This window comes from Panulirus ornatus, chromosome 6 (genome assembly GCF_036320965.1).
Source record: "Panulirus ornatus isolate Po-2019 chromosome 6, ASM3632096v1, whole genome shotgun sequence".
Classification (NCBI taxonomy): domain Eukaryota; kingdom Metazoa; phylum Arthropoda; class Malacostraca; order Decapoda; family Palinuridae; genus Panulirus; species Panulirus ornatus.
The window spans coordinates 36,937,651-36,962,127 of NC_092229.1; the positions used below are offsets into that span (position 1 = coordinate 36,937,651).

Genomic DNA, 24,477 nt, shown 5'->3' on the forward strand with positions numbered 1-24,477 from the left:
AACAGAGGACTGGGCCTTTTTTGGAATATCCTCAACTGGCCCCCTCTGTTCCTTCTTTTGGAAAATTTAAAAAAAAAAAACGAGAGGGGAGGATTTCCAGCCCCCCGCTCCCTCCCCTTTTAGTCGCCTTCTACGACACGCAGGGAATACGTGGGAAGTATTCTTAATCCCCTATCCCCAGGGATAATATATATATATATATATATATATATATATATATATATTTATTTTATTTGTTTTACTCTAATTTTTCCAAAAGAAGGAACGGAACAGAGAAGGGGGCCAGGTTAGGATATTCCCTCAAAGGCCCAGTCCTCTGTTCTTAATGCTACCTCGCTAATGCAGGAAATAGCGAATAGTTTGAAAGAAAAAAGAAATATATGTATATCCCTGGGTATAGGTGAGAAAGAATACTTCCCACGCATTCCTCACGTGTTGTAGAAGGCGACTAAAGGGGACGGGAGCGTGGGGCTGGAAACCCTCCCCTCCTTGTATTTTAACTTTCTTAAAGGGGAAATAGAAGAAGGAGTCACGTGGGGAGTGCTCATCCTTATCGAGGGCTGAGACTGGGGTGTCTAAATGTGTGTGGATGTAACCAAGATGAGAAAAAAGGAGAGATAGGTATGTATGAGGAAAGGAACCTGGATGTTTTGGCTCTCAGTGAAACGAAGCTCAAGGGTAAAAAAGGGAAAGAGTGGTTTGGGAATGTCTTGGGAGTAAAGTCAGGGGTTAGTGAGAGGACAAGAGCAAGGGAAGGAGTAGCACTACACCTGAAATAGGAGTGGTGGGAGTATGTGATAGAATGTAAGAAAGTAAACTCTAGATTGATATGGGTGAAAGTGAAAGTGGATGGAGAAAGATGGGTGATTATTGGTGCATATGCACCTGGGCGTGAGAAGAAAGATTATGAAAGGCAGGTGTTTTGGGAGCAGCTGAGTGGGTGTGTTAGTAGTTTTCATGCAAGAGACCGGGTTATAGTGATGGGTGATTTGAATGCAAAGGTGAGTGATGTAGCAGTTGAGGGAATAATTGGTGTACATGGGATGTTCAGTGTTGTAAATGGAAATGGTGAAGAGCTTATAGATTTATGTGCTGAAAAAGGACTGTTGATTGGGAATACCTGGTTTAAAAAGAGATATACATAAGTATGCATATGTAAGTAGGAGAGATGGGTAGAGAGCGTTAATGGATTATGTATTAATTGATAGGCACATGAAAGAGAGACTTTTGGATGTTAATGTGCTGACAGGTGCAACTGGAGGGATGTCTTATCATTATCTTGTGGAGGTGAAGGTGAAGATTTGTTGAGGTTTTCAAAAGAGAAGAAAGAATGTTGGGGTGAAAAGAGTGGTGAGAGTAAGTGAGCTTGGGAAGGAGACTTGTGTGAGGAAGTACCAGGAGAGACTGAGTACAGAATGGAAAAAGGTGAGAACTAAGGAGTTAAGGGGAGTGGGGGAGGAATGGGATGTATTTAGGGAAGCAGTGATGGCTTGTGCAAAAGATGCTTGTGGCATGAAAAGTGTGGGTGGTGGGCAAATTAGAAAGGGTAGTGAGTGGTGGGATGAAGAAGTAAGATTATTGGTGAAAGAGAAGAGAGAGGCATTTGGACAATTTTTGCAGGGAAATAATGCAAATGAGTGGGAGATGTATAAAAGAAAGAGACAGGAGGTCAAGAGAAAGGTGCAAGAGGTGAAAAAGAGGGCAAATGAGAGTTGGGGTGAGAGAGTATCATTAATTTTAGGGAGAATAAAAAGATGATCTGGAAGGAGGTAAATAAAGTACATAAGACAAGGGAGCAAATGGGAACTTCAGTGGGGGGTGCAAATGGGGAGGTGATAACAAGTAGTGGTAATGTGAGAAGGAGATGGAGTGAGTATTTTGAAGGTTTGTTGAATGTGTTTGATGATAGAGTGGCAGATATAGGGTGTCTTGGTCGAGGTGGTGTGCAAAGTGAGAGGGTTAGGGAAAATGATTTGGTAAACAGAGAAGAGGTAGTAAAAGCTTTGCGGAAGATGAAAGCCGGCAAGGCAGCAGGTTTGGATGGTATTGCAGTGGAATTTATTAAAAAAGGGGGTGACTGTATTATTGACTGGTTGGTAAGGTTATTTAATGTATGTATGACTCATGGTGAGGTGCCTGAGGATTGGCGGAATGTGTGCATAGTGCCATTGTACAAAGGCAAAGGGGATAAGAGTGAGTGCTCAAATTACAGAGGTATAAGTTTGTTGAGTATTCCTGGTAAATTATATGGGAGGGTATTGATTGAGAGGGTGAGGGCATGTACAGAGCATCAGATTGGGGAAGAGCAGTGTGGTTTCAGAAGTGGTAGAGGATGTGTGGATCAGGTGTTTGCTTTGAAGAATGTATGTGAGAAATACTTAGAAAAGCAAATGGATTTGTATGTAGCATTTATGGATCCGGAGAAGGCATATGATAGAGTTGATAGAGATGCTCTGTGGAAGGTATTAAGAATATATGGTGTGGGAGACAAGTTGTTAGAAGCAGTGAAAAGTTTTTATCGAGGATGTAAGGCATGTGTACGTCTAGGAAAAGAGGAAAGTGATTGGTTCTCAGTGAATGTAGGTTTGCGGCAGGGGTGTGTGATGTCTCCATGGTTGTTTAATTTGTTTATCGATGGGGTTGTTAGGGAGGTGAATGCAAGAGTTTTGGAAAGAGGGGCAAGTATGAAGTCTGTTGGGGATGAGAGAGCTTGGGAAGTGAGTCAGTTGTTGTTCGCTGATGATACAGCGCTGGTGGCTGATTCATGTGAGAAACTGCAGAAGCTGGTGACTGAGTTTGGTAAAGTGTGTGAAAAAAGAAAGTTAAGAGTAAATGTGAATAAGAGCACGGTTATTAGGTACAGTAGGGTTGAGGGTCAAGTCAATTGGGAGGTAAGTTTGAATGGAGAAAAACTGGAGGAGGTGAAGTGTTTTAGATATCTGGGAGTGGATCTGGCAGTGGATGGAACCGTGGAAGCGGAAGTGGATAATAGTGTGGGGGAGGGGGCGGAAATTCTGGGAGCCTTGAAGAATGTGTGGAAGTCGAGAACATTATCTCGGAAAGCAAAAATGGGTATGTTTGAAGGAATAGTGGTTGCAACAATGTTGTATGGTTGCGAGGCGTGGGCTATGGATAGAGTTGTGCGTAGGAGGATGGATGTGCTGGAAATGAGATGTTTGAGGACAATGTGTGGTGTGAGGTGGTTTGATCAAGTAAGTAACGTAAGGGTAAGAGAGATGTGTGGAAATAAAAAGAGCGTGGTTGAGAGAGCAGAAGAGGGTGTTTTGAAGTGGTTTGAGCACATGGAGAGAATGAGTGAGGAAAGATTGACCAAGAGGATATATGTGTTGGAGGTGGAGGGAGCGAGGAGAAGTGGGAGATCAAATTGGAGGTGGAAAGATGGAGTGAAAAAGATTTTGTGTGATCGGGGCCTGAACATGCAGGGGGGTGAAAGGAGGGCAAGGAATAGAGTGAATTGGATCGATGTGGTATACCGGGGTTGACGTGCTGTCAGTGGATTGAATCAGGGCATGTGAAGCGTCTGGGGTAAACCATGGAAAGCTGTGTAGGTATGTATATTTTGGGTGTGTGGACGTATGTATATACATGTGTATGTGGGATGGGTTGGGCCATCTCTTTCGTCTGTTCCCTTGCGCTTCCTCGCAAACGCGGGAGACAGCGACAAAGCAAAAAAAAAAAAAAAAAAGTTCGTTGAGTGTTCCTGGGTAATTATATGGGAGGGTATTGATTGAGAGGGTGAAGGCATGTACAGAGCATCAGATTGGGGAAGAGTAGTGTGGTTTCAGAAGTGGTAGAGGATGTGTGGATCAGGGGTTTTCTCTGAAGAATGTATGTGAGAAATACTTAGAAAAGCAAATGGATTTGTATGTGGTATTTATGGATCTGGAGAAGGCATATGATAGAGCTGATAGAGATGCTCTGTGGAAGGAATTTAGAGTATATGGTGTGGGAGGCAAGTTGTTAGAAGCAGTGAAAAGTTTTTATAGAGGATGTAAGGCATGTGTACGTGTAGGAAGAGAGGAAAGTGATTGGTTCTCAGTGAATGTAGGTTTGCTGCAGAGGTGTGTGATGTCTCCATGGTTGTTTAATTTGTTTATGGATGGGTTTTTTAGGGAGGTAAATTCCAGAGTTTTGGAAAGAAGGGCAAGTATGCAGTCTGTTGTGGATGAGAGAGCTTGGGAAGTGAGTCAGTTGTTGTTTGCTGATGATACAGCGCTGGTGGCTGATTCATGTGAGAAACTGCAGAAGCTGGTGACTGAGTTTGGTAAAGTGTGTGAAAGAAAGCTGAGAGTAAATGTGAATAAGAGTAAGGTTATTAGATACAGTAGAGTTGAGGGACAAGTCAACTGGGAGGCAAGTTTGAATGGAGAAAAGCTGGAGGAAGTGAAGTGTTTTAGATATATGGGAGTGGATTTGGCAGTGGATGGAACCATGGAAGCGGAAGTGAATCATAGGGTGGGGGAGGGGGCGAAAGTTCTGGGAGCGTTGAAGAATGTGTGGAAGTCGAGAACATTATCTCGGAAAGCAAAAATGGGTATATTTGAAGGAATAGTGGTTCCAACAATGTTATATGGTTGCGAGGCGTGGGCTATGGATAGAGTTGTGCATAGGAGGGTGGATGTGCTGGAAATGAGATGTTTGAGGACAATATGTGGTGTGAGATGGTTTCATCGAGTACATAATAGTAGGGTAAGAGAGATGTGTGGTAATAAAAAGAGTGTGGTTGAGAGAGCAGAAGAGGATGCTTTGAAATGGCTTGGTCACATGGAGAGAATGAGTGAGGAAAGATTGAACAAGAGGATATATGTGTCAGAGGTGGAGGAATGAGGAGAAGTGGGAGACCAAATTGGAGTTGGAAAGATGGAGTGAAAAAGATTTTGAGTGATTGGTGCCTGAACATGCAGGAGGGTGAAAGGTGTGCAAGGAATAGAGTGAATTTGAACGATGTGGTATACTGGGGTTGACGAGCCGTTAATGGATTGAACCAGGGCATGTGAAGCGTCTGGGATAAACCATTGAAAGTTCTGTGGTGCCTGGATGTGGAAAGGGATACAGCGACAAAGCAAAAATAATAATAGTAATAAAAGATATATATATATATATATATATATATATATATATATATATATATATATATATATATATATATAAATGAACACTGTACAATGGTATATATAGACCTGTGGTTTTAGAAGCTGCTGCTAAACTTGTGCTCTTATCTTTATGTTAATGATTTACATCCCATATTAAGATTGCTTTTCACTCACATGAAAATATACTTGATATGTACCTAATGGTATTAGTGTTTTGTTTTAGATTATTTTTTTGTGATTAGATTAATGTATAAATGATGTATTATGTACATAATACTGTATTTTGTTACCTTATCATAATATACACAGACATAGTAGTAGGAAAATATTAACTGTGGCAAAATACCAACCTTTATTTTTCACCAGATTTTTGTCACTTTTACAGGAGTATCCTTCACTTTATACCTGGATAATTATATTAAGCAATGTATGTCTGTATATGATTTTTTATTGTAATAAGTGAAGATTTTAGTTGTTTATTGACTTAGGTCAGTTTATGCACAATTTACTGGAAAAAAATGTTCACAATTTTGCATTTTTCTCTCATGTATGGATTTCAAGAAATTTTAGTGCCAGATCTTGGAAGTGTATCTCTATTTGATACTGAAAAATATAAGATGTTAAATTGTTTTATTTTTATGGGGGTTATTGACACTTTGAGAACCAGCCTGAGATATAGTTACTTCTCAAAATGGTTTAGGAAATTTTGAAGACTTGAGTAGCCTTGTTAAAGCATTTTGTTTGCTCATATATCTGGTCTGTGGTTAGCTGGTGCCCAAAGCTTCACCTTTGAACTCATTCATTTCCATTTGGAGGAACGACTTTTTATTAGCACAATTGATTTTTTTTTTTTTTTTTGCCAGGTGAATATCTCAGGCGTGGGTGAATTATCACTGTGGGAGTTTTCTGGCCATGAGGCATACTTCCCTGTATATGACCACTTTATAGGCAACACATCATGTGTCCATGTGGTAGTGTTCCCTCTGAACCAGCCATTTGATGTTCAGTTGCAACAGTGCTCTTTCTGGATGTCCTTCTTACAAGCCCGGATACCTCCAATGGAACCACTACGTAAGTAACTTTACTCATTATTTTGGGGCCTATGAATAATTATATTGTTTACTTTTGTTGTTGCAATAATTAGTGAAAAAAATTCTAATATTTTCCTATGCAACAGATTTGAAAGTTTTTCAAAGAATGTTGCATAGTCATCACAGATGTGCACCAATATTTTGGTGTGTTCTATATCCTTATAGAATTATTAGTTAAACTATTGACTTTCATAAGTGAAGAATGATTATTCAAAACAGCACAGTATTCTTATTAAAAAAGTAAAATTCCACCTGTTTCTCAAAATGGTTGTAAATAGGATGGGGATTATGCTGCTCTTTGCATTGTTATAGTGGATGATGGTCTAGCTACTACTCTCTATAGTAATAAAGTAAGCAGTGTGGCCCCATTTTTCTTAAGAATCCATTTTAGGCATACATTGGTCATTAAATTATGCTAATTCCTCTATTAGTGCATTTAACCATTATATTCCAAAATATATTATGAAAGATCACCTAAGAATAATACTTCATTGATGGTATTGTAGATAAGAAGGAAATTTTCCTCTTAGATGTTCGAGGAAAGCCCAGCAAACCAGCAAAAGTGGTATTGGTTGGAACTCATGCTGACGTGGCCCAATGTCACCGTAATCTCCAGGGAGATTTTGTGGCTCCTCAAGTCCATCTTCTCCAGGTAAGCCAGTCTAGGTATGACCATATATCATGAGAATGTCGAGTATTATCCTATTTGTTTTGTTCATTCCATGTGTATAAAACTCCACCCATCTCTCGCTTTATGCTGGATCTCTAAGTGCAATTTCTCTGTTCTGTGAGGAACTGTCCTCTTATTTATGCATTCAAAATTTACTACTATATGGGAGTGTGTAGTAGAAAATGCTCCAGATCTTCATTCTTATGTGTAAGTTTATTATTTTGGGAGAAAATTACCCTGTAGAAAATGAGACATAGGTGTTTTGAATAAAGTTATTACTCAAACTTTAGCATGATTAGATGCAACTAGAAAAGCACACTTTGGTGGTGAAAATGGGATCCAGGAACAGAAACCTGAGTATGAATATTTAGGTTTAAGAACCTGCTGATATTTCTGCATTATCAGTTTTAGGATATTATGTGTATGACATTAATGTCATGACAACTTAGATCTCATTAAGGTTTATTTGATATTGCAAAAAATTGATGCTTAAATGGTGTCAGGCTATATTTATGTTCATAAATGGATTGACAGTAATTCTAACAAGTGATAAAAGTATAATCTGTTGACTAGTAGGTTTTATCACTCATTGCATATGTTCAGTATTCTTTTTCTTTCAAACTTGTTTTCCATTTTCCACATTACTGAGGTAGCACCATGAACAGACAAAGAAAGGATCGCATTCACTTACAATCCATTCTCTAGCTGTTATGTGTAATGCACCAAAAGCACAGACCAAAAGCAAATCCACAACCAATCCCCACAGACCTTTCCATGGTTTTCCCCAGCTGTTTCACATGCCTAGTTGTCCAGTGACATCACATTACCCCCTGTAAACCACATCATTCCAATTCACTCTATCCTGTGCATGCCTCTCACCCTCCTGCATGTTCAGGTCCTGACCATTCAAAATCTTTTTCACCCCATCCTGCCTTCTCCAGTTTGCTCTTCCTCTTTCCCTTGTCCCATCCTTTTCTGACACATGTATATATTCTTTGTCAGCCACTCCTCACACAATCTCTCCACATGACCAAACCATTTCAGCACATCCTCTTCAGCTTTCTCAACCATAGCGTTCTCATTACAATACCTCTCTCTTACTCCTTTTATTACTTGCTCATTCAGACCACTTCACATCACATATCGCCCTCACACATTTGATTTCCAACACATCCACCCTCCTTTGCACATCCTCATCTATAGCCCATACCTTGCATCCATACAACATTGTTGGGACTTCTATACCTTCAAATATATCCATCGTTTCCCTTCCAGATAGTGACCTCTCCTTGTACACATTCTTCAATGCTCCCAGAACTTTGCATCTTCACCCACCCTATGACACTTCTGCTTCCATGGTTCCATTTGCAGCCAGGTATCTAAAACACTTCATTTCCTCCAGTTTTTCTCTATTCAAACTCTTACCCCGACTAACTTGCTTTTCCTAATAAGCTTGCTTTTATTCGTATTTACTCTCAGCTTCTACCTATCAGTTCCCAGCTTCTGCAGATCACTGCTCAAAAGTGCCACAAGTTTTGTGTCATCAGCAAACAACATCTAATTCACATTCAAAGGCCCCCTTATCCCCTACAAACTGCATACGCACCCCTTTCTCCAAGACTCTTGCATTCACCTGTCTCACTACCCCATTCATAAACAAATTAAACAGCCATGGCATCATCACACTTCCCTGTTCACAGACCAACTTTCACTTGGAGCCATTCATTTCATCTCTTCCTACTAATACACATGCATTATCCCCTTGATAAAGACATCTCACTGCTTCTAGTATCTTTCCTCTCATCCCATATATTCATAGGACCTTACACAAAGCATATCCATCAGTCCTATCATATGCTTTCTCCAGGTCCATAAATGCCACATACAGATCCTTCTTTTTCTCTAAGTATTTCTCACACACATTTTTCAAATCAAATACCTGATCCACACATCCTCTACCACTTCTAAAACTTTATTGTTCCTCCAAAAACTCATGCTCTGTACATGCCTTCACCCTGTCAGTCACCACTCTCTCATATTACTTACCAAGTACAGCAGATAAACTTACACCTCTTTTGTTTGGATATTCACCTTAGTTCCTAATGCTTTTATATATGGCACTATACATGCATTCCACCAATCTCCAGACATCCCACTTTGATTCATACATACATTTAGCATACTAACAACACAGTCATTACCGTTCTTTAGAAATTCATATGCAGTAACACCCACTTGAGCCCTCTTGTCACATTTCATCACATGTAAGGCTTTTACAGTATTCACCGATCAAAATTTTTGATTTAATAGATTAATTTCATTCTGAAAACATTTCCCTTCCACAGGGGTATGATAGCTGAATTACAACAGCCTCTATTACAGTGAAGCTGAAACAGTATATCATCTTTGAATAGCAATCATTTACTGTATTATGGATGTAGATGTATTAAATGTAACACTAATCATCTATGAAATATATGTAGGTTTAGAGTATATAATGAACAATGTTTAGAAGGAGAGAACGTTATCTCAGAGACCAAAAATGGATATATTTGAAGGAATAGTAGTTCCAACAATATTATTTGGTTGCAATGCATGGGCTATAGACAGGCTTGGATGGAGGAGGGTGGATGTGTTGGAAATAAAATGTTTGAGGACAGTGTGTGGTGTAAGGTGGTTTGATTCAGTAAGTAATGAGAGGGTAAAATTGATATGTGGTAATAAAAAGAGTGTGGTTGAGAGAGCAGCAGAGGGTGTGATGAAATGGTTTGGACATATGGAGAGAATGAGTGAGGAAAGGTTGGCAAAGAGGATATATGTGTCAGAGGTGGAATGAACAAGAAGTGGGAGACCAAACTGAAGGAGGAAGGATGGGATGAAAAAGATTTTGGGTGATAGTGGCCTGAACATGCAGGAGGGTACGGGTGTGCAAAGAATAGATTGAAAAAAGAATAGAAAACGTGGGGAAAAAGATAGTGGTGAGAGTAAGTGAGCTTAGAAAGGACATCTGTGTAAGGAAGTACCAGGAGAAATTGAGTGTAGAATGGCAAAAGGTGAGAGAAAATGATGTGAGGGGAGTGGGTGAGGAATGGGATGTATTTAGGGAAGCAGGGACCGCATGTGCAAAAGATGCATGTGGCAGAAAAAGGTGGGAGGTGGGGAGATTAGAAAGGGTAGTAACTGGCGAGATAAAAAATAAAGTTTGTTAGTGAAAGTGAAAAGAGAGGCATTTGGATGATACTTTCAAGGTAGTACTGCAGATGACTGGGAGATGTATAAAAGAAAGCGGCAGGTCAAGAGGAAGGTGCATGTGTTGAAAAAGGGAGCAAATGAAAGTTGGGGTGAGAGAGTATTGTTAAACTTTAGGGAGAGTAAAAAGGTGGTGAATAACATGCTTAAGACAAGAGAACAAATGGGACATCGGTGAAGGGGACAAGGGGGAAATAACAACAGGTAGAAGATGGAGTCAGTATTTTAAAGGTTTGCTGAATGTGTTTGATAGAGTGGCAGAAGTAGTGTTTTCATCAGGGTGGTGTGGCAAGCGAGAGGGTCAGGGAAAATGGTTTGGTTAAGAGAGAAGAGGAAGTGAAAACATTGCAGATGAAATCCGGCGAGCAGCAGATTTGGATGGTATTGCAGTTGAATATATTGAGAATAAGGGTGACTGTGTTTTTGATTGGTTAGTAAGAATGATAATACACTGAGGATTGGTGAAATGTATGCATATTGCCATTGTACAAAGGCAAAGGGGATAAAGATGAGTGTTCAAACTACACAGGCATAAGTTTGATAAGTATTTCTGGGAAATTATATGGGAGGGTAATGATTGAGAGAGTGAAGGCATTTTCAGAGCATCAGAATGGGGAAAAGCAGTGTGATTTCAGATGAGGTAGAGGATGTGTGGATCAGGTGTTTGCTTTGAAGAATTGTGTGAGAAATACTTAGAAAAATAGATGGATTTGTATGTAGCATTTATGGACCTAGAGAAGGGATATGGAAGGGTTGATAGAGATGGTTTGTGGAAGGTCTTAGGAGTATATGGGGTGGGAAATTAGCTGCTAGAAGTAGTGAAAAGTTATTACCAACAATGTTAGCCATGTTTGCGAGTAGGAAGAGAGGAAAGTGATTGGTTCCCACTGAAAGTCAGTCTATAGCAGAGGTGTGTGATGTCACCATGGTTTAAACGTTTAATGTGTTTATGGATGGGGTTGTTAGGCAGGTAAATGCAAGAGTCTTGGAGAGAGGGGCGAGTATATATAGTCTGTTGGGATGAGAGAGCCTGGGAAGTGTCAGTTGTTCGCTGATGATACAGCTCTGGTCGCTTATGCAAGGGAGAAACTGCAGAAGATGGTGACTGAGTTTGAAAAATTGGAGAAAATAGGAGAAAATTGAGAGTAAATGTGAATAAGAGCAAGGTTATTAGGTTCAATAGTGTTGAAGGACAAATTAATAAGGATGTAACTTTGAATGGAGAAAAATTGGAAGTGAAATATTTTAGATGTCTGGGAGTGGACTTAGCAGCAAATGGAACCATGGAAGCGGAAGTGAGTCACAGGGTGGGAGAGTTGGTGAAGGTTCTGGGAGCGATGAATAATGTGTGGAAGGAGAGAACATTATCTCAGAGAGCAAAAATGGGTATGTTTGAAGTAATAGTAGTTTCATCAGTAATATGGTTGCGAGGCATGGGCTATAGATAGGATTGTCCAGAGGAGGGTGGATGTGTTGGAAATGAAATATTTGAGGACAGTATGTGGTGTGAGGTGGTTTGATGGACAAAGTAATGAAAGGATAAGAGACATATGTGGAAATATAAAGAGTATGGTTGAGAGAACAGGAGAGATGTTGAAATGGTTTGGACATATGGAGAGAATAAGTGAAGAAAAATTGACAGAAAGGATATATATGTCAGAGGTGAAGGCAACAAGGAGAAGCAGGAAACCAAATTGGAGGTGAAAGGATGGATGAAAAAGATTTTTAGCGATTGGGGCCTGAACATATGGGAGGGTGAGATGCATGCAAGGAATGGAGTGAATTGGAAGGATGTGGTATACTGGGGTTGGTGTGATGTCATTGGACTGAACCAGGGCATGTGATACATTTAGGGTGGTTTCGATGCATTGCATATGACAGCTAGAGACTGAGTGTGAATGAATGTGGCCTTTTATGTCTGTTTTCCTGGCACTACCTCACTGAGGTAGGGGTTAGCAATGCTGTTTCCGGTGGGGTGGGATAGCGCCGAGAACAGATGAAGGCAAGCAAGCATGAATATATATATATATTATATATATATTTTATTGTAATTTGTCGCTGTCTCCCGCATTAGTGAGGTAGTGCAACGAAACAGACAAAAGAATGGCACAACCCACCCACATACACATATATATACATAAACGCCCACACACGCACATATACATACCTATACATTTCAGTATATACATAAATGTACATACACAGACATATACATATATACACATGTACATATTCATACTTGCTGCCTTCATCCATTCCTGTCACCACCCCACCACACATGAAATGGCACCCCCCCCTCCCAACGCATGTGTGCGAGGTTGCACTAGGAAAAGACAGCAAATGCCACTTTCATTCACATTCAGTCTCTAGTTCTCATGTGTAATGCACCGAAACCACAGCTCCCTTTCCACATCCAGGTCCCACAGAACTTTCCATGGTTTACCCCAGATGCTTTACATGCCCTGGTTCAATCCATTGACAGCATGTCGACCCCGGTATACCACATCGTTCCAATTCACTCTATTCCTTACACAGCTTTCACCCTCCTGTATGTTCAGGTCCCGATCACTCAAAATCTTTTTCACTCCATTCTTCCACCTCCAATTTGGTCTCCCACTTCTCCTCGTTCCCTTTACCTCTGACACATATATCCTCTTTGTCAATCTTTCCTCACTCATTCTCTCCATGTGACCAAACCATTTCAATACACCCTCTTCTGCTCTCTCAACCACACTCTTTTTATTACCACACATCTCTCTTACCCTTTCATTACTTACTCGATCAAACCACCTCACACCACATATTGTCCTCAAACATCTCATTTCCAGTACATCCACCCTTCTCTGCACAACCCTATCTATGGCCTATGTCTCACAAACATATAACATTGTTGGAACCACTATTCCTTTAGAAATACCCATTTTTGCTCGCTGAGATAACGTTCTTGCCTTCCACTCATTCTTCAATGCTCCCAGAACCTTCGCCCCCTCCCCCACCCTGTGACTTACTTCCGCTTCCATGGTTCCATCTGCTGCCAAATCCACTCCCAGATATCTAAAACACTTCACTTCCTCCAGTTTTTCTCCATCAAACTTACCTCCCAGTTGACTTGTCCCTCAACTCTACTGAACCTAATAACTTTGCTGTTATTCACATTTACTCCAGCTTTCTTTTTTTACACACTTTACCAAACTCAGTCACCAGTTTCTGCAGTTTCTCACCCGAATCAGCCACCAACACTGTATCATTAAAGAACAACAACTGAGTCACTTCCCAAGCCCTGTCATCCACAACAGACTGCATACTTGCCTCTCTCTCCAAAACTCTCTCATTCACATACATAACAACCCCATTCATGAACAAATTGAAAAATCATGGAGACATTATGCATCCCACCTGCAAACCTACATTCACTGGGAAACAATCACTTTCCTCTCTTCCTACTTGTACACATGCCTTACATCCTCGATAAAAACTTTTCGTTCTTTCTAGCAACTTACCTCCCACACCATATACTCTTAATACCTTCCACAGAGCATCTCTATCAACTCTATCATATTCCTTCTCCAGGTCCATATATGCTACATTCAAATCCATCTGTCTTTCTAAGTATTTCTCACATACATTCTTCAAAGCAAACACCTGATCCACACATCCTCTACCACTTCTGAAACCACACTGCTCTTCCCCAATCTGATGCTCTGTACATGCCTTCACCCTCTCAAACAATACCCTCCCAAATAATTTCCCAGGAATACTTAAAAAATTTATGTGTATATTTTATTTATATTTATTTATACTTTGTCGTTGTCTCCTGCGTTAGCAAGGTAACACAAGGAATCAGACGAAAAAATGGCCCAACCCACTCACATACGTATGTATATACATGCATGTCCACACACGCACATATACATACCTATACATCTCACCGTATACAAATACATACACACACATACATATACATATATACACATGTACATAATTCATACTGTCTGCCCTTATTCATTCCCTTTGCCACCCCGCCACACATGAAATGACAACCCCCACACCTCGTATGTGTGTGAGTTAGCGCAAGGAAAAGCCAACAAAAGCCACATTTATTCACACTCAGTCTCTAGCTGTCATGTATAATGCACCGAAACCACAGCTCCCTTTCCACATCCAGGCCCCACAAAACTTTCCATGGTTTACCCCAGACACTTCACATGCCCTGGTTCAATCCATTGACAGCACGTCGACCCCGGTATACCACATCATTCCAATTCACTCTATTCTTTGCATGCCTTTCACCCTCCTGCATGTTCAGGCCCCGATCACTCAGAATTTTTTTCACTCCATCTTTCCACCTCCAATTTGGTCTCCCACTTCTCCCCGTTCCCTCCACCTCTGACACATATATCCTCTTTGTCAATCTTTCCTCACTCATTCTCTCCATGTGACCAAACCATTTTAATACACCCTCTTCTGCTCTCTCAACCACACTCTTTTTATTACCACACATCTCTCTTACCCTTTCATTACTTACTCGATCAAACCACCTCACACCACATATTGTCCTCAAACATCTCATTTCCAGTACATCCACCCTTCTCTGCACAACCCTATCTATGACCTATGTCTCGTAAACATATAACATTGTTGGAACCACTATTCCTTCAGAAATACCCATTTTTGCTCTCCGAGATAACGTTCTTGCCTTCCACTCATTCTTCAATGCTCCCAGAACCTTTGCCCACTCCCCCACCCTGTGACTTACTTCCGCTTCCATGGTTCCATCTGCTGCCAAATCCACTCCCAGGCATCTAAAACACTTCACTTCCTCCAGTTTTTCTCCATTCAAACTTACCTCCCAATTGACTTGTCCCTCAACTCTACTGAACCTAATAACTTTGCTGTTATTCACATTTACTCCAGCTTTCTTTTTTTACACACTTTACCAAACTCAGTCACCAGTTTCTGCAGTTTCTCACCCGAATCAGCCACCAACACTGTATCATTAAAGAACAACAACTGAGTCACTTTCCAAGCCCTGTCATCCACAACAGACTGCATACTTGCCTCTCTCTCCAAAACTCTCTCATTCACCTCCATAACAACCCCATTCATGAACAAATTGAAAAATCATGGAGACATTACGCATCCCTGCCGCAAACCTACATCCACTGGGAAACAATCTTTTTCCTCTCTTCCTACTTGTACACATGCCTTACATCCTCGATAAAAACTTTTCATTCTTTCTAGCAACTTACCTCCCACACCATATACTCTTAATACCTTCCACAGAGCATCTCTATCAACTCTATCATATTCCTTCTCCAGGTCCATATATGCTACATTCAAATCCATCTGTCTTTCTAAGTACTTCTCACATACATTCTTCAAAGCAAATACCTGATCCACACATCCTCTACCACATGTAAAACCACACTCCTCTTCCCCAATCTGATGCTCTGTACATGCCTTCACCCTCTCAACCAATACCCTCCCAAATAATTTCCTAGGAATACTTAACAAATTTATGTGTATATATATTTTATTTTTCTTTTCTTTCTTTCATACTTTTCGCCATTTCCCGCATTAGTGAGGTAGCGTTAAGAACAGAGGACTAGGCCTTTGAGGGAATATCCTCACCTGGCCCCTTTCTCTGTTCCTTCTTTGGGTGGGGGGGGAATCATAAGGAAACAGATGAAAAAATGGCCCAACCCACTCACATACGCATGTATACACATGCATGTCCACACACGCACATATACATACCTATACCTCTCAACGTATACATATATATATACACACACAGACATATACATATATACACATGTACATAATTCATACTGTCTGCCCTTATTCATTCCCATTGCCACCCCGCCACACATGAAATGACAACCCCCACACCTCGCATGTGCGTGAGTTAGCGCTAGGAAAGGCCAACAAAGGCCACATTTGTTCACACTCAGTCTCTAGCTGTCATGTATAATGCACCGAAACCACAGCTCCCTTTCCACATCCAGGCCCCACAAAACTTTCCATGGTTTACCCCAGTCACTTCACATGCCTTGGTTCAATCCATTGACAGCACGTCGACCCCGGTATACCACATCGTTCCAATTCACTCTATTCTTTGCATGCCTTTCACCCTCCTGCATGTTCAGGCCCTGGTCCCTCAAAATCTTTTTCACTCCATCTTTCCACCTCCAGTTTGGTCTCCCACTTCTCCTCGTTCCCTCCACCTCTGACACATATATCCTCTTTGTCAATCTTTCCTCACTCATTCTCTCCATGTGACCAAACGATTTCAGAACACCCTCTTCTGCTCTCTCAACCACACTCTTTTTTATTACCACACATCTTTCTTACTCTTTCAGTACTTACTCGATCAAACCACTTCACACCACATATTGTCCTCAAACATCTCATTTCCAGCACATCCACCCTCCTCCACACAACTCTATCTATAGCCCACGCCTCGCAACCGTATAACATTGTTGGAACCACTATTCCTTCAGACATACTCATTTTTGCTTTCCAAGATAATATTCTTGACTTCCACACATTTTTCAACGCTCCCAGAACTTTCGCCCCCTCCCCAACCCTATGATTCACTTCCACTTCCATGGTTCTATCCGATGCCAAATCCACTCCCAGATATCTAAAACACATCACTTCCTCCAGTTTTTCTCCATTCTAACTTACCTCCCAGTTGACTTGTCCCTCAACCCTACTGTACCTAATAACCTTTCTCTTATTCACATTTACTCTCAGCTTTCTTCTTTCACACACTTTACCAAACTCAGTCACCAGTTTCTGCAGTTTCTCACCCGAATCAACCACCAGCACTGTATCATCAGCGAACAACAACTGACTCACTTCCCAAGTGTTTTGGGAGCAGCTGAGTGAGTGTGTTGGTAGTTTTGATGCACGAGACCGGGTTATAGTGATGGGTGATTGGAATTCGAAGGTGAGTAATGTGGTAGTTGAGGGAATAATTGGTGTACATGGGGTGTTCGGTTTTGTAAATGGAAATGGTGAAGAGCTTGTAGATTTACGTGCTGAAAAAGGACTGGTGATTGAAAATACCTAGTATAAAAAGAGAGATATACATAAATATACATATGTTTTATCGAGGATGTAAGGCATGTGTACGTGTAGGAAGAGAGGAAAGTGATTGGTTCTCAGTGAATGTAGGTTTGCGGCAGGGGTGTGTGATGTCTCCATGGTTGTTTAATTTGTTTATGGATGGGGTTGTTAGGGAGGTGAATGCAAGAGTTTTGGAAAGAGGGGCAAGTATGAAGTCTGTTGGGGATGAAAGAGCTTGGGAAGTGAGTCAGTTGTTGTACGCTGATGATACAGCGCTGGTGGTTGATTCATGTGAGAAACTGCAGAAGCTGGTGACTGAGTTTGGTAAAGTGTGTGAAAAAAGAAAGTTAAGAGTAAATGTGAATAAGAGCAAGGTTATTAGGTACAGTAGGGTTGAGGGTCAAGTCAATTGGGAGGTGAGTTTGAATGGAGAAAAACTGGAGGAAGTGGAAGTGTTTTAGATATCTGGGAGTGGATCTGGCAGCGGATGGAACCATGGAAGCGGAAGTGGATCATAGGGTGGGGGAGGGGGCGAAAATTCTGGGAGCCTTGAAGAATGTGTGGAAGTCGAGAACATTATCTCGGAAAGCAAAAATGGGTATGTTTGAAGGAATAGTGGTTCCAACAATGTTGTATGGTTGCGAGGCGTGGACTATGGATAGAGTTGTGCGCAGGAGGATGGATGTGCTGGAAATGAGATGTTTGAGGACAATGTGTGGTGTGAGGTGGTTTGATCGAGTAAGTAACGTAAGGGTAAGAGAGATGTGTGGAAATAAAAAGAGCGTGGTTGAGAGAGCAGAAGAGGGTGTTTTGAAATGGTTTGGTCACATGGAGAGAATGAGTGAGGAAAGATTGACCAACAGGATATACGTGTCGAAGGTGGAGGGAACGAGGAGAAGAGGGAGACCAAATTGGAGGTGGAAAGATGGAGTGAAAAAGATTTTGTGTGATTGGGGCCTGAACATGCAGGAGGGTGAAAGGAGGGCAAGGAATAGAGTGAATTGGAGCGATGTGGTATACCGGGGTTGACGTGCTGTCAGTGGATTGAATCAAGGCATGTGAAGCGTCTGGGGTAATCCATGGAAAGCTGTGTAGGTATGTATATTTGCGTGTGTGGACGTATGTATATACATGTGTATGGGGGTGGGTTGGGCCATTTATTTCGTCTGTTTCCTTGCGCTACCTCGCAAACGCGGGAGACAGTAACAAAGCAAAAAAAAAAAAAAAAAAAAACCATATGTTAGTAGGAGAAATGGCCAGAGAGCATTATTGGATTACGTGGTAATTAATAGGTGCACGAAAGAGAGACTATTTGATGTTAATGTGCTGAGAGGTGCAACTGGAGGGATGTCTGATCTTTATCTTGTGGAGGCGAAGGTGAAGATATGTAGAGGTTTTCAGAAAAGAAGAGAGAATAATGGGGTAAAGAGAGTGGTGAGAGTAAGTGAGCTTGGGAAGGAGACTTGTGTGAGGAAGTACCAGGAGAGCCTGAGTTCAAAATGGAAAAAGGTGAGAACAAAGGAGGTAAGGGGAGTGGGGGAGGAATGAGATGTATTTAGGGAAGCAGTGATGGCTTGTGCAAAAGATTATTGTGGCATGAGAAGTGTGGGAGGTGGGCAGATTAGAAAGGATAGTGAGAGGTGGGATGAAGAAGTAACTAGATTATTAGTGAAAGAGAAGAGAGAGGCATTTGGACATTTTTTGCAGGGAAATAATGCAAATGAGTGGGAGATGTATAAAAGAAAGAGGCAGGAGGTCAAGAGAAAGGTGCAAGAGGTGAAAAAGAGGGCAAATGAGAGTTGGGGTGAGAGAGTATCATTAAATTTTAGGGAGAATAAAAAGATGTTTGGAAGGAGGTAAATAAAGTGTGTAAGACAAGGGAATTAATGGGAACCTCAGTGAAGGGGGCTAATGGGGAGGTGATAACAAGTAGTGGTGATGTGAGAAGGAGATGGAGTGAGTATTTTGAAGGTTTGTTGAAAGTGTTTGATGATAAGATTGGAAGATATAGGATGTTTTGGTCGAGGTGGTGTGCAAAGTGAAAGGGTGAGGGAGAATGATTTGGTAAACAGAGAAGAGGTAGTAAAAGCTTTGCGGAAGATGAAAGCCAGCAAGGCAGCAGGTTTGGATGGTATTGCAGTGGAATTTATTAAAAAAGAGGGTGACTGTATTGTTGACTGGTTGGTAAGGATATTTAATGTATGTATGACTCATCGTGAGGTCCCTGAGGATTGCTGGAATGCTTGCATAGTGCCATTGTACAAAGGAAAAGAGGGTAAAAGTGAGTGCTCAAATTACAGAGGTATAAGTTTGTTGAGTGTATTGATTGAGAGGGTGAAGGCATGTACAGAGCATCAGATTGGGGAAGAGCAATGTGGTTTCAGAAGTGGTAGAGGATATATGGATCAGGTGTTTGCTTTGAAGAATGTATGTGATAAATACTTAGAAAAGCAAATGGATGTGTATGTAGCATTTATGGGTTTGGTAAAGGCATATGATAGAGTTGATAGAGATGCTCTGTGGAAAGTATTTAGAATATATGGTGTGGGAGGTAAGTTGTTAGAAGAAGTGAAAAGTTTTTATCGAGGATGTAAGGCATGTGTAGGAGTAGGAAGAGAGGAAAGTGATTGGTTCTCAGTGAATGTAGGTTTGCGGTAGGGGTGTGTGATGTCTCAATGGTTGTTTAATTTGTTTATGGATGGGGTTGTTAGGGAGGTGACTGCAAGAGTTTTGGACAGAGGGGCAAGTATGCAGTCTGTTGGGGATAGGGGAGAAAGAATACTTCCCACGCATTCCTCACGTGTTATAGGAGGCGACTAAAGGGGATGGAAGTGGGCCCATGGCTAGAAACCCTCCCCTTCTTGTATTATAACTGTCTAAAATGGGAAACAGAAGAAGGAGTCATGCGGGGAGTGCTCATCCTCCTCGAAGGCTCAGACTGGGGTGTCTAAATGTGTGTGAATGTAACCAAGATAAGAAAAAAGGAGAGATAGGTAGTATGTTTGAGGAAAGGAACCTGGAGGTTTTGGCTCTGAGTGAAACGAAGCTCAAGGGTAAAGGGGAAGAGTGGTTTGGGAATGTCTTGGGAGCAAAGTCAGGGGTTGGTGAGAGGACAAGAGCAAGGGAAGGAGTAGCACTACTCCTGAAACAGGAGTGGTGGGAGTATGTGATAGTGTAAGAAAAAAAATTCTAGATTGATATCAGTAAAACTGAAAGTTGATGGAGAGAGATGGGTGATTATTGGTGCATGTGCACCTGGGCAGTGTTTTGGGAGCAGCTGAGTGAGCGTGTTAGTAGATTTGATGCATGAGACCAGGTTATAGTGATGGGTGATTTGAATGGAAAGGTGAGTAATGTGGCAGTTAAGGGAATAATTGGTGCACATGGGGTGTTCAGTGTTGTAAATGGAAATGGTGAAGAGCTTGTAGATTTGTGCGCTGGAAAAGGACAGGTGATTGGGAACACCTGGTTTAAAAACAGATATATACATAAGTATACGTATGTAAGTAGGAGAGATGGCTAGAGAGTGTTATTGGATTACGTTTTGATTGATAGGTGTGTGAAAGAGAGACTTTTGGATGTTAATGTGCTGAGAGGTGCAACTGGAGGGATGTCTGATCATTATCTTGTGGAGGCAAAGGTGAAGATATGTAGAGGTTTTCAGAAAAGAAGAGAGAATGTTGGGGTGAAGAGAGTGGTCAGAGTAAGTGAGCGTAGGAAGGAGACTTGTGTGAGGAAGTACCAGGAGAGACTGAGTACAGAATGGAAAAAAGTGAGAACAAAGGAGTAATTTGAGCACTCACTCTTATCCCCTTTGTCTTGTACAATGGCACTATGCAAGCATTCCGCCAATCCTCAGGCACCTCACCATGAGTCATACATACATTAAATAACCTTACCAACCAGTTAACAATACAGTCACACCCTTTTTTAATAGATTCCACTGCATTACCATCTAAACCCACTGCCTTGCCAGCTTTCATCTTCCTCAAAGCTTTTGCTACCTCTTCTCTGTTTACCAAATCATTCTCCCTAACCCTCTCACTTTGCCTACCACCTCGACCAAAACACCCCTTATCTGCCACTCTATCATCAAACACATTCAACAAACCTTCAACATACTCATTCCATTTCCTTCTCACATCACCATTACTTGTTATCACCTCCCCATTAGCCCCCTTCAGTGATGCTCCCATTTGTTCCCTGTCTTATGCACTTTATTTACCTCCTTCCAAAACATCTTTTTATTCTCCCTAAAATTTAATGATACTCTCTCACCCCAACTTTCTTCTGCTCTCTTTTTTGCCTCTTGCACCTTTCTCTTGACCTCCTGCCTCTTTCTTTTATACATCTCCCAGTCATTTGCATTATTTCCCTGCAAAAATCTTCCAAATGCCTCCCTCTTCTCTTTCACTAATAATCTTACTTCTTCATCCCACCACTCACCACCCTTTCTAATCTGCCCATCTCCCACGCTTCTCTTACCACAAGCATCTTTTGGACAAACTATCACTGCTTCTCTAAATACATCCCATTCCTCCTCCACTCCCCTTGCATCTCTGGGGGTAGGGGAGAAAGAATACTTCCCATGCATTCCTCGCGTGTCGCAGAAGGCGACTAAAGGGGACAGGAGTGGGGGGGGGCTAGAAACCCTCCCCTCCTTGTATTTCCCACCTTAACAAGGTAGTGTTAAGAACAGAGGACTGAGCCTCTCTTGGTGTCTGTAGTTTTTGTGCTTTCTGATTTCAAAACACCCTCAACCGGTCTCTCAACCACACTCTTTTTATTACCACACATCTCTCTTAAGCTTATTTTGCTTAAATTCAACCCTAGCTATGGCTTCTAAGACATATGGAGTATCAGTCATGGTGTCAAACGTAAACACCAGTCCATATCAATCCAGGATAAAGTAGAACTGTTGAAAAAAAATGGACTGTGGTGTTTTGGTGCGCAAGCTGTGTGACATCAACTGTTTATGATATAAAGAGGCAAAGGGAGAAAATATTAAAATTCTATGCAGACAGTGATTCCAAGAAGCAAATGATGATTAGAAAAACTATGAAAGATGGTAAGAGTACTGAGCACGATCAAGTGATGATGGAAGGGTTTTGACAGCATTGGAGTGATGGAATGGACTTGTCAGGTAGCATGATAATGGACCAGGCTAAGTTGTTCCATAAAGAACTTAAATTACAACATGAGCATGACTATAGTGAAGGATGGCTTCAAAGATTCAAGAAGCGTCATGGAATTTCCGTGGATAAAGTGTGCGGAGAAAAGCGGTCTGCAAACCACGAAGGAGCTGCTGAGTATGTGGACAAATTTGCAAAACCCATAGTTGACGAGCACTTCAGGCCTGAGTAGGTTTATAATGCAGATGAAATTGCATTATTCTGGTGATGCATACCTGGGAAAACACTAACAACAGAAGATGAAGAAGACCCCACAGGATTCAAACAGGGGTGTATCTAGGGGAAATAGCACCTATGGCAAGCACTGAAATTGCACCCTTGTCCAAACATACGACACTAATATTTTTATTTTCATTACCTCTGCCAAGATTATGTCTGCAAGCAACTTTTAACAAAAGTTATGAACAATTTTTGATGAAATTTTTAGGGAAGTGAGGAATGACCCAAGGATCAATTGATTAGATTTTAGGAGTGATATGAACCATTGTCTGGATCCAGAACACTGTTATGGAAATATCAATTTTTGTGAATAACTGTTGAACTAATAATGTGATTCGAAATGCCAAAGATATGTTTTCATGGTCAAGAAATCTAAATCTTTAAGATCTTGATCATTGTCTGGATCCAGGACGCCATTACGCCACTGGCGTCTCCCTTCAAGTGTTGCCCAGGGCACCTGCCCTACCTGCCATACCCTAGATATGCCGCTGGATTCAATCTAAGGACAGACTTACCATCTTAGCATGTTCAAACATTTAATATTTGTTTGATTAAGATTTCTAGCAGTCCATGGTATGCTTTAGACACATGGGAGACGTATAATTAGTGGGTTAGAGGTGTGTTGATGAATTATTATTATGTGACCTCGGTTGGTCCGGCAAAATGGTTAATCCAACAAGGCTTTGGAACCAAGAGTGCTGGAAAATTGTTGGTGTACCTGTATGAAGATACCTCTTGATATCCTTTTTAACTAATTTCTTGCTTGATTTCATCTCATGTGCTCTGGTTTCTCTTTTCTACGCCCCTAAAAGAACTATGCACTGTCCACATCATAAGTCTGTTCTCAAAACCTATGATTTTTGATCCAGATTACCCCTTGCTCTTCTCTCTTCCAAAGTGGTTAGATTTAAAGCTTCTAGTGTTACCCTGTAATTCATTTCTCCTAATTCAGGTACCATCTTTGTTGTCCTTCTCTGTTATCTCTTTGTGCTTCATTTAGTGTAGTGACCAAACATAAGAATCATATTCTAGTTTTGGCCTTATACAGGATAAAAAAACCTTCTAAATATTCCTTATCCATATACTTGAAAGCTATTCTATTATTTGCCAGCAGAGAGTTTGTTTCTGTAACTATTTTCTTAGTATGGGACTCTGGTGACATACTTGGGATAGAGTTGATTCCCCACCCCCCCAAAGTTCCCACACAGAGAATCATAAAACTTATTTCCAACAAGATAATCTTGTTTAGGCCTTCTTTCACTCTGTCCCTTCCTCATTACATTGCATTTTGTTGGGTTGAATTTCATCAACCATGTAACAAACCGAGTTTGGAGCCTTATTAGGTTCCCCTGTAAGATGATGCAATCCTCCTCACTTTTCACTTCCCTCATGACCTGTGCATTGTCTGCAAACATGCAGGTAGGAGTTCATCCCTTAAAGCAAGTCATTTACATAATTGAAGAAGAGGAAAGATCCCAGAATAGAACTTTATTTGGAGAAGGTTTATCTCACATGTGTCCTTTGTTCCCCTACACTGAGGTAATTGTTTGTCCAATGAAGAAGTTTCAATCTTATATCTGCTGGTGGTCCAGGTTCTTAAACAGCTTCTCATGTGATACTGTGCAAAATCCTCTCTGGCAGTCCAGGTACAAACAGTCTGCCCAGCCTTCCCTTTCGTCTAAGACAAAGCTCACTCTCTAATAGTAATCTAGAAGTTTTGTTACACAACATCCTTTTCCTAAAACTATGCCATCTCTCAACTCATTCATTTCTCCTCTGTAGAAAGTAATACATTTTCTTTCAATCTTTTCCAGAACCATACTCAACAGTGAGACCACACCATATTTAGCTCCCATTCCAAGTCTTCT

At 41.1% G+C, this 24,477-nt stretch overlaps 1 protein-coding gene across 1 annotated transcript in view; it reads left to right on the forward strand.

Moving 5' to 3' along the window:
- The window catches only part of LOC139748906 (death-associated protein kinase 1-like), a 1,274,027-nt gene that overhangs the window by 754,102 nt on the left and 495,448 nt on the right, over positions 1–24,477 (forward strand). Inside the window, exons 17-18 of the mRNA XM_071662270.1 lie at positions 5,978–6,185; positions 6,736–6,857. Of these exons, the coding sequence (XP_071518371.1) occupies positions 5,978–6,185; positions 6,736–6,857 (330 nt within the window). The remainder of the gene's footprint in view (positions 1–5,977; positions 6,186–6,735; positions 6,858–24,477) is intronic.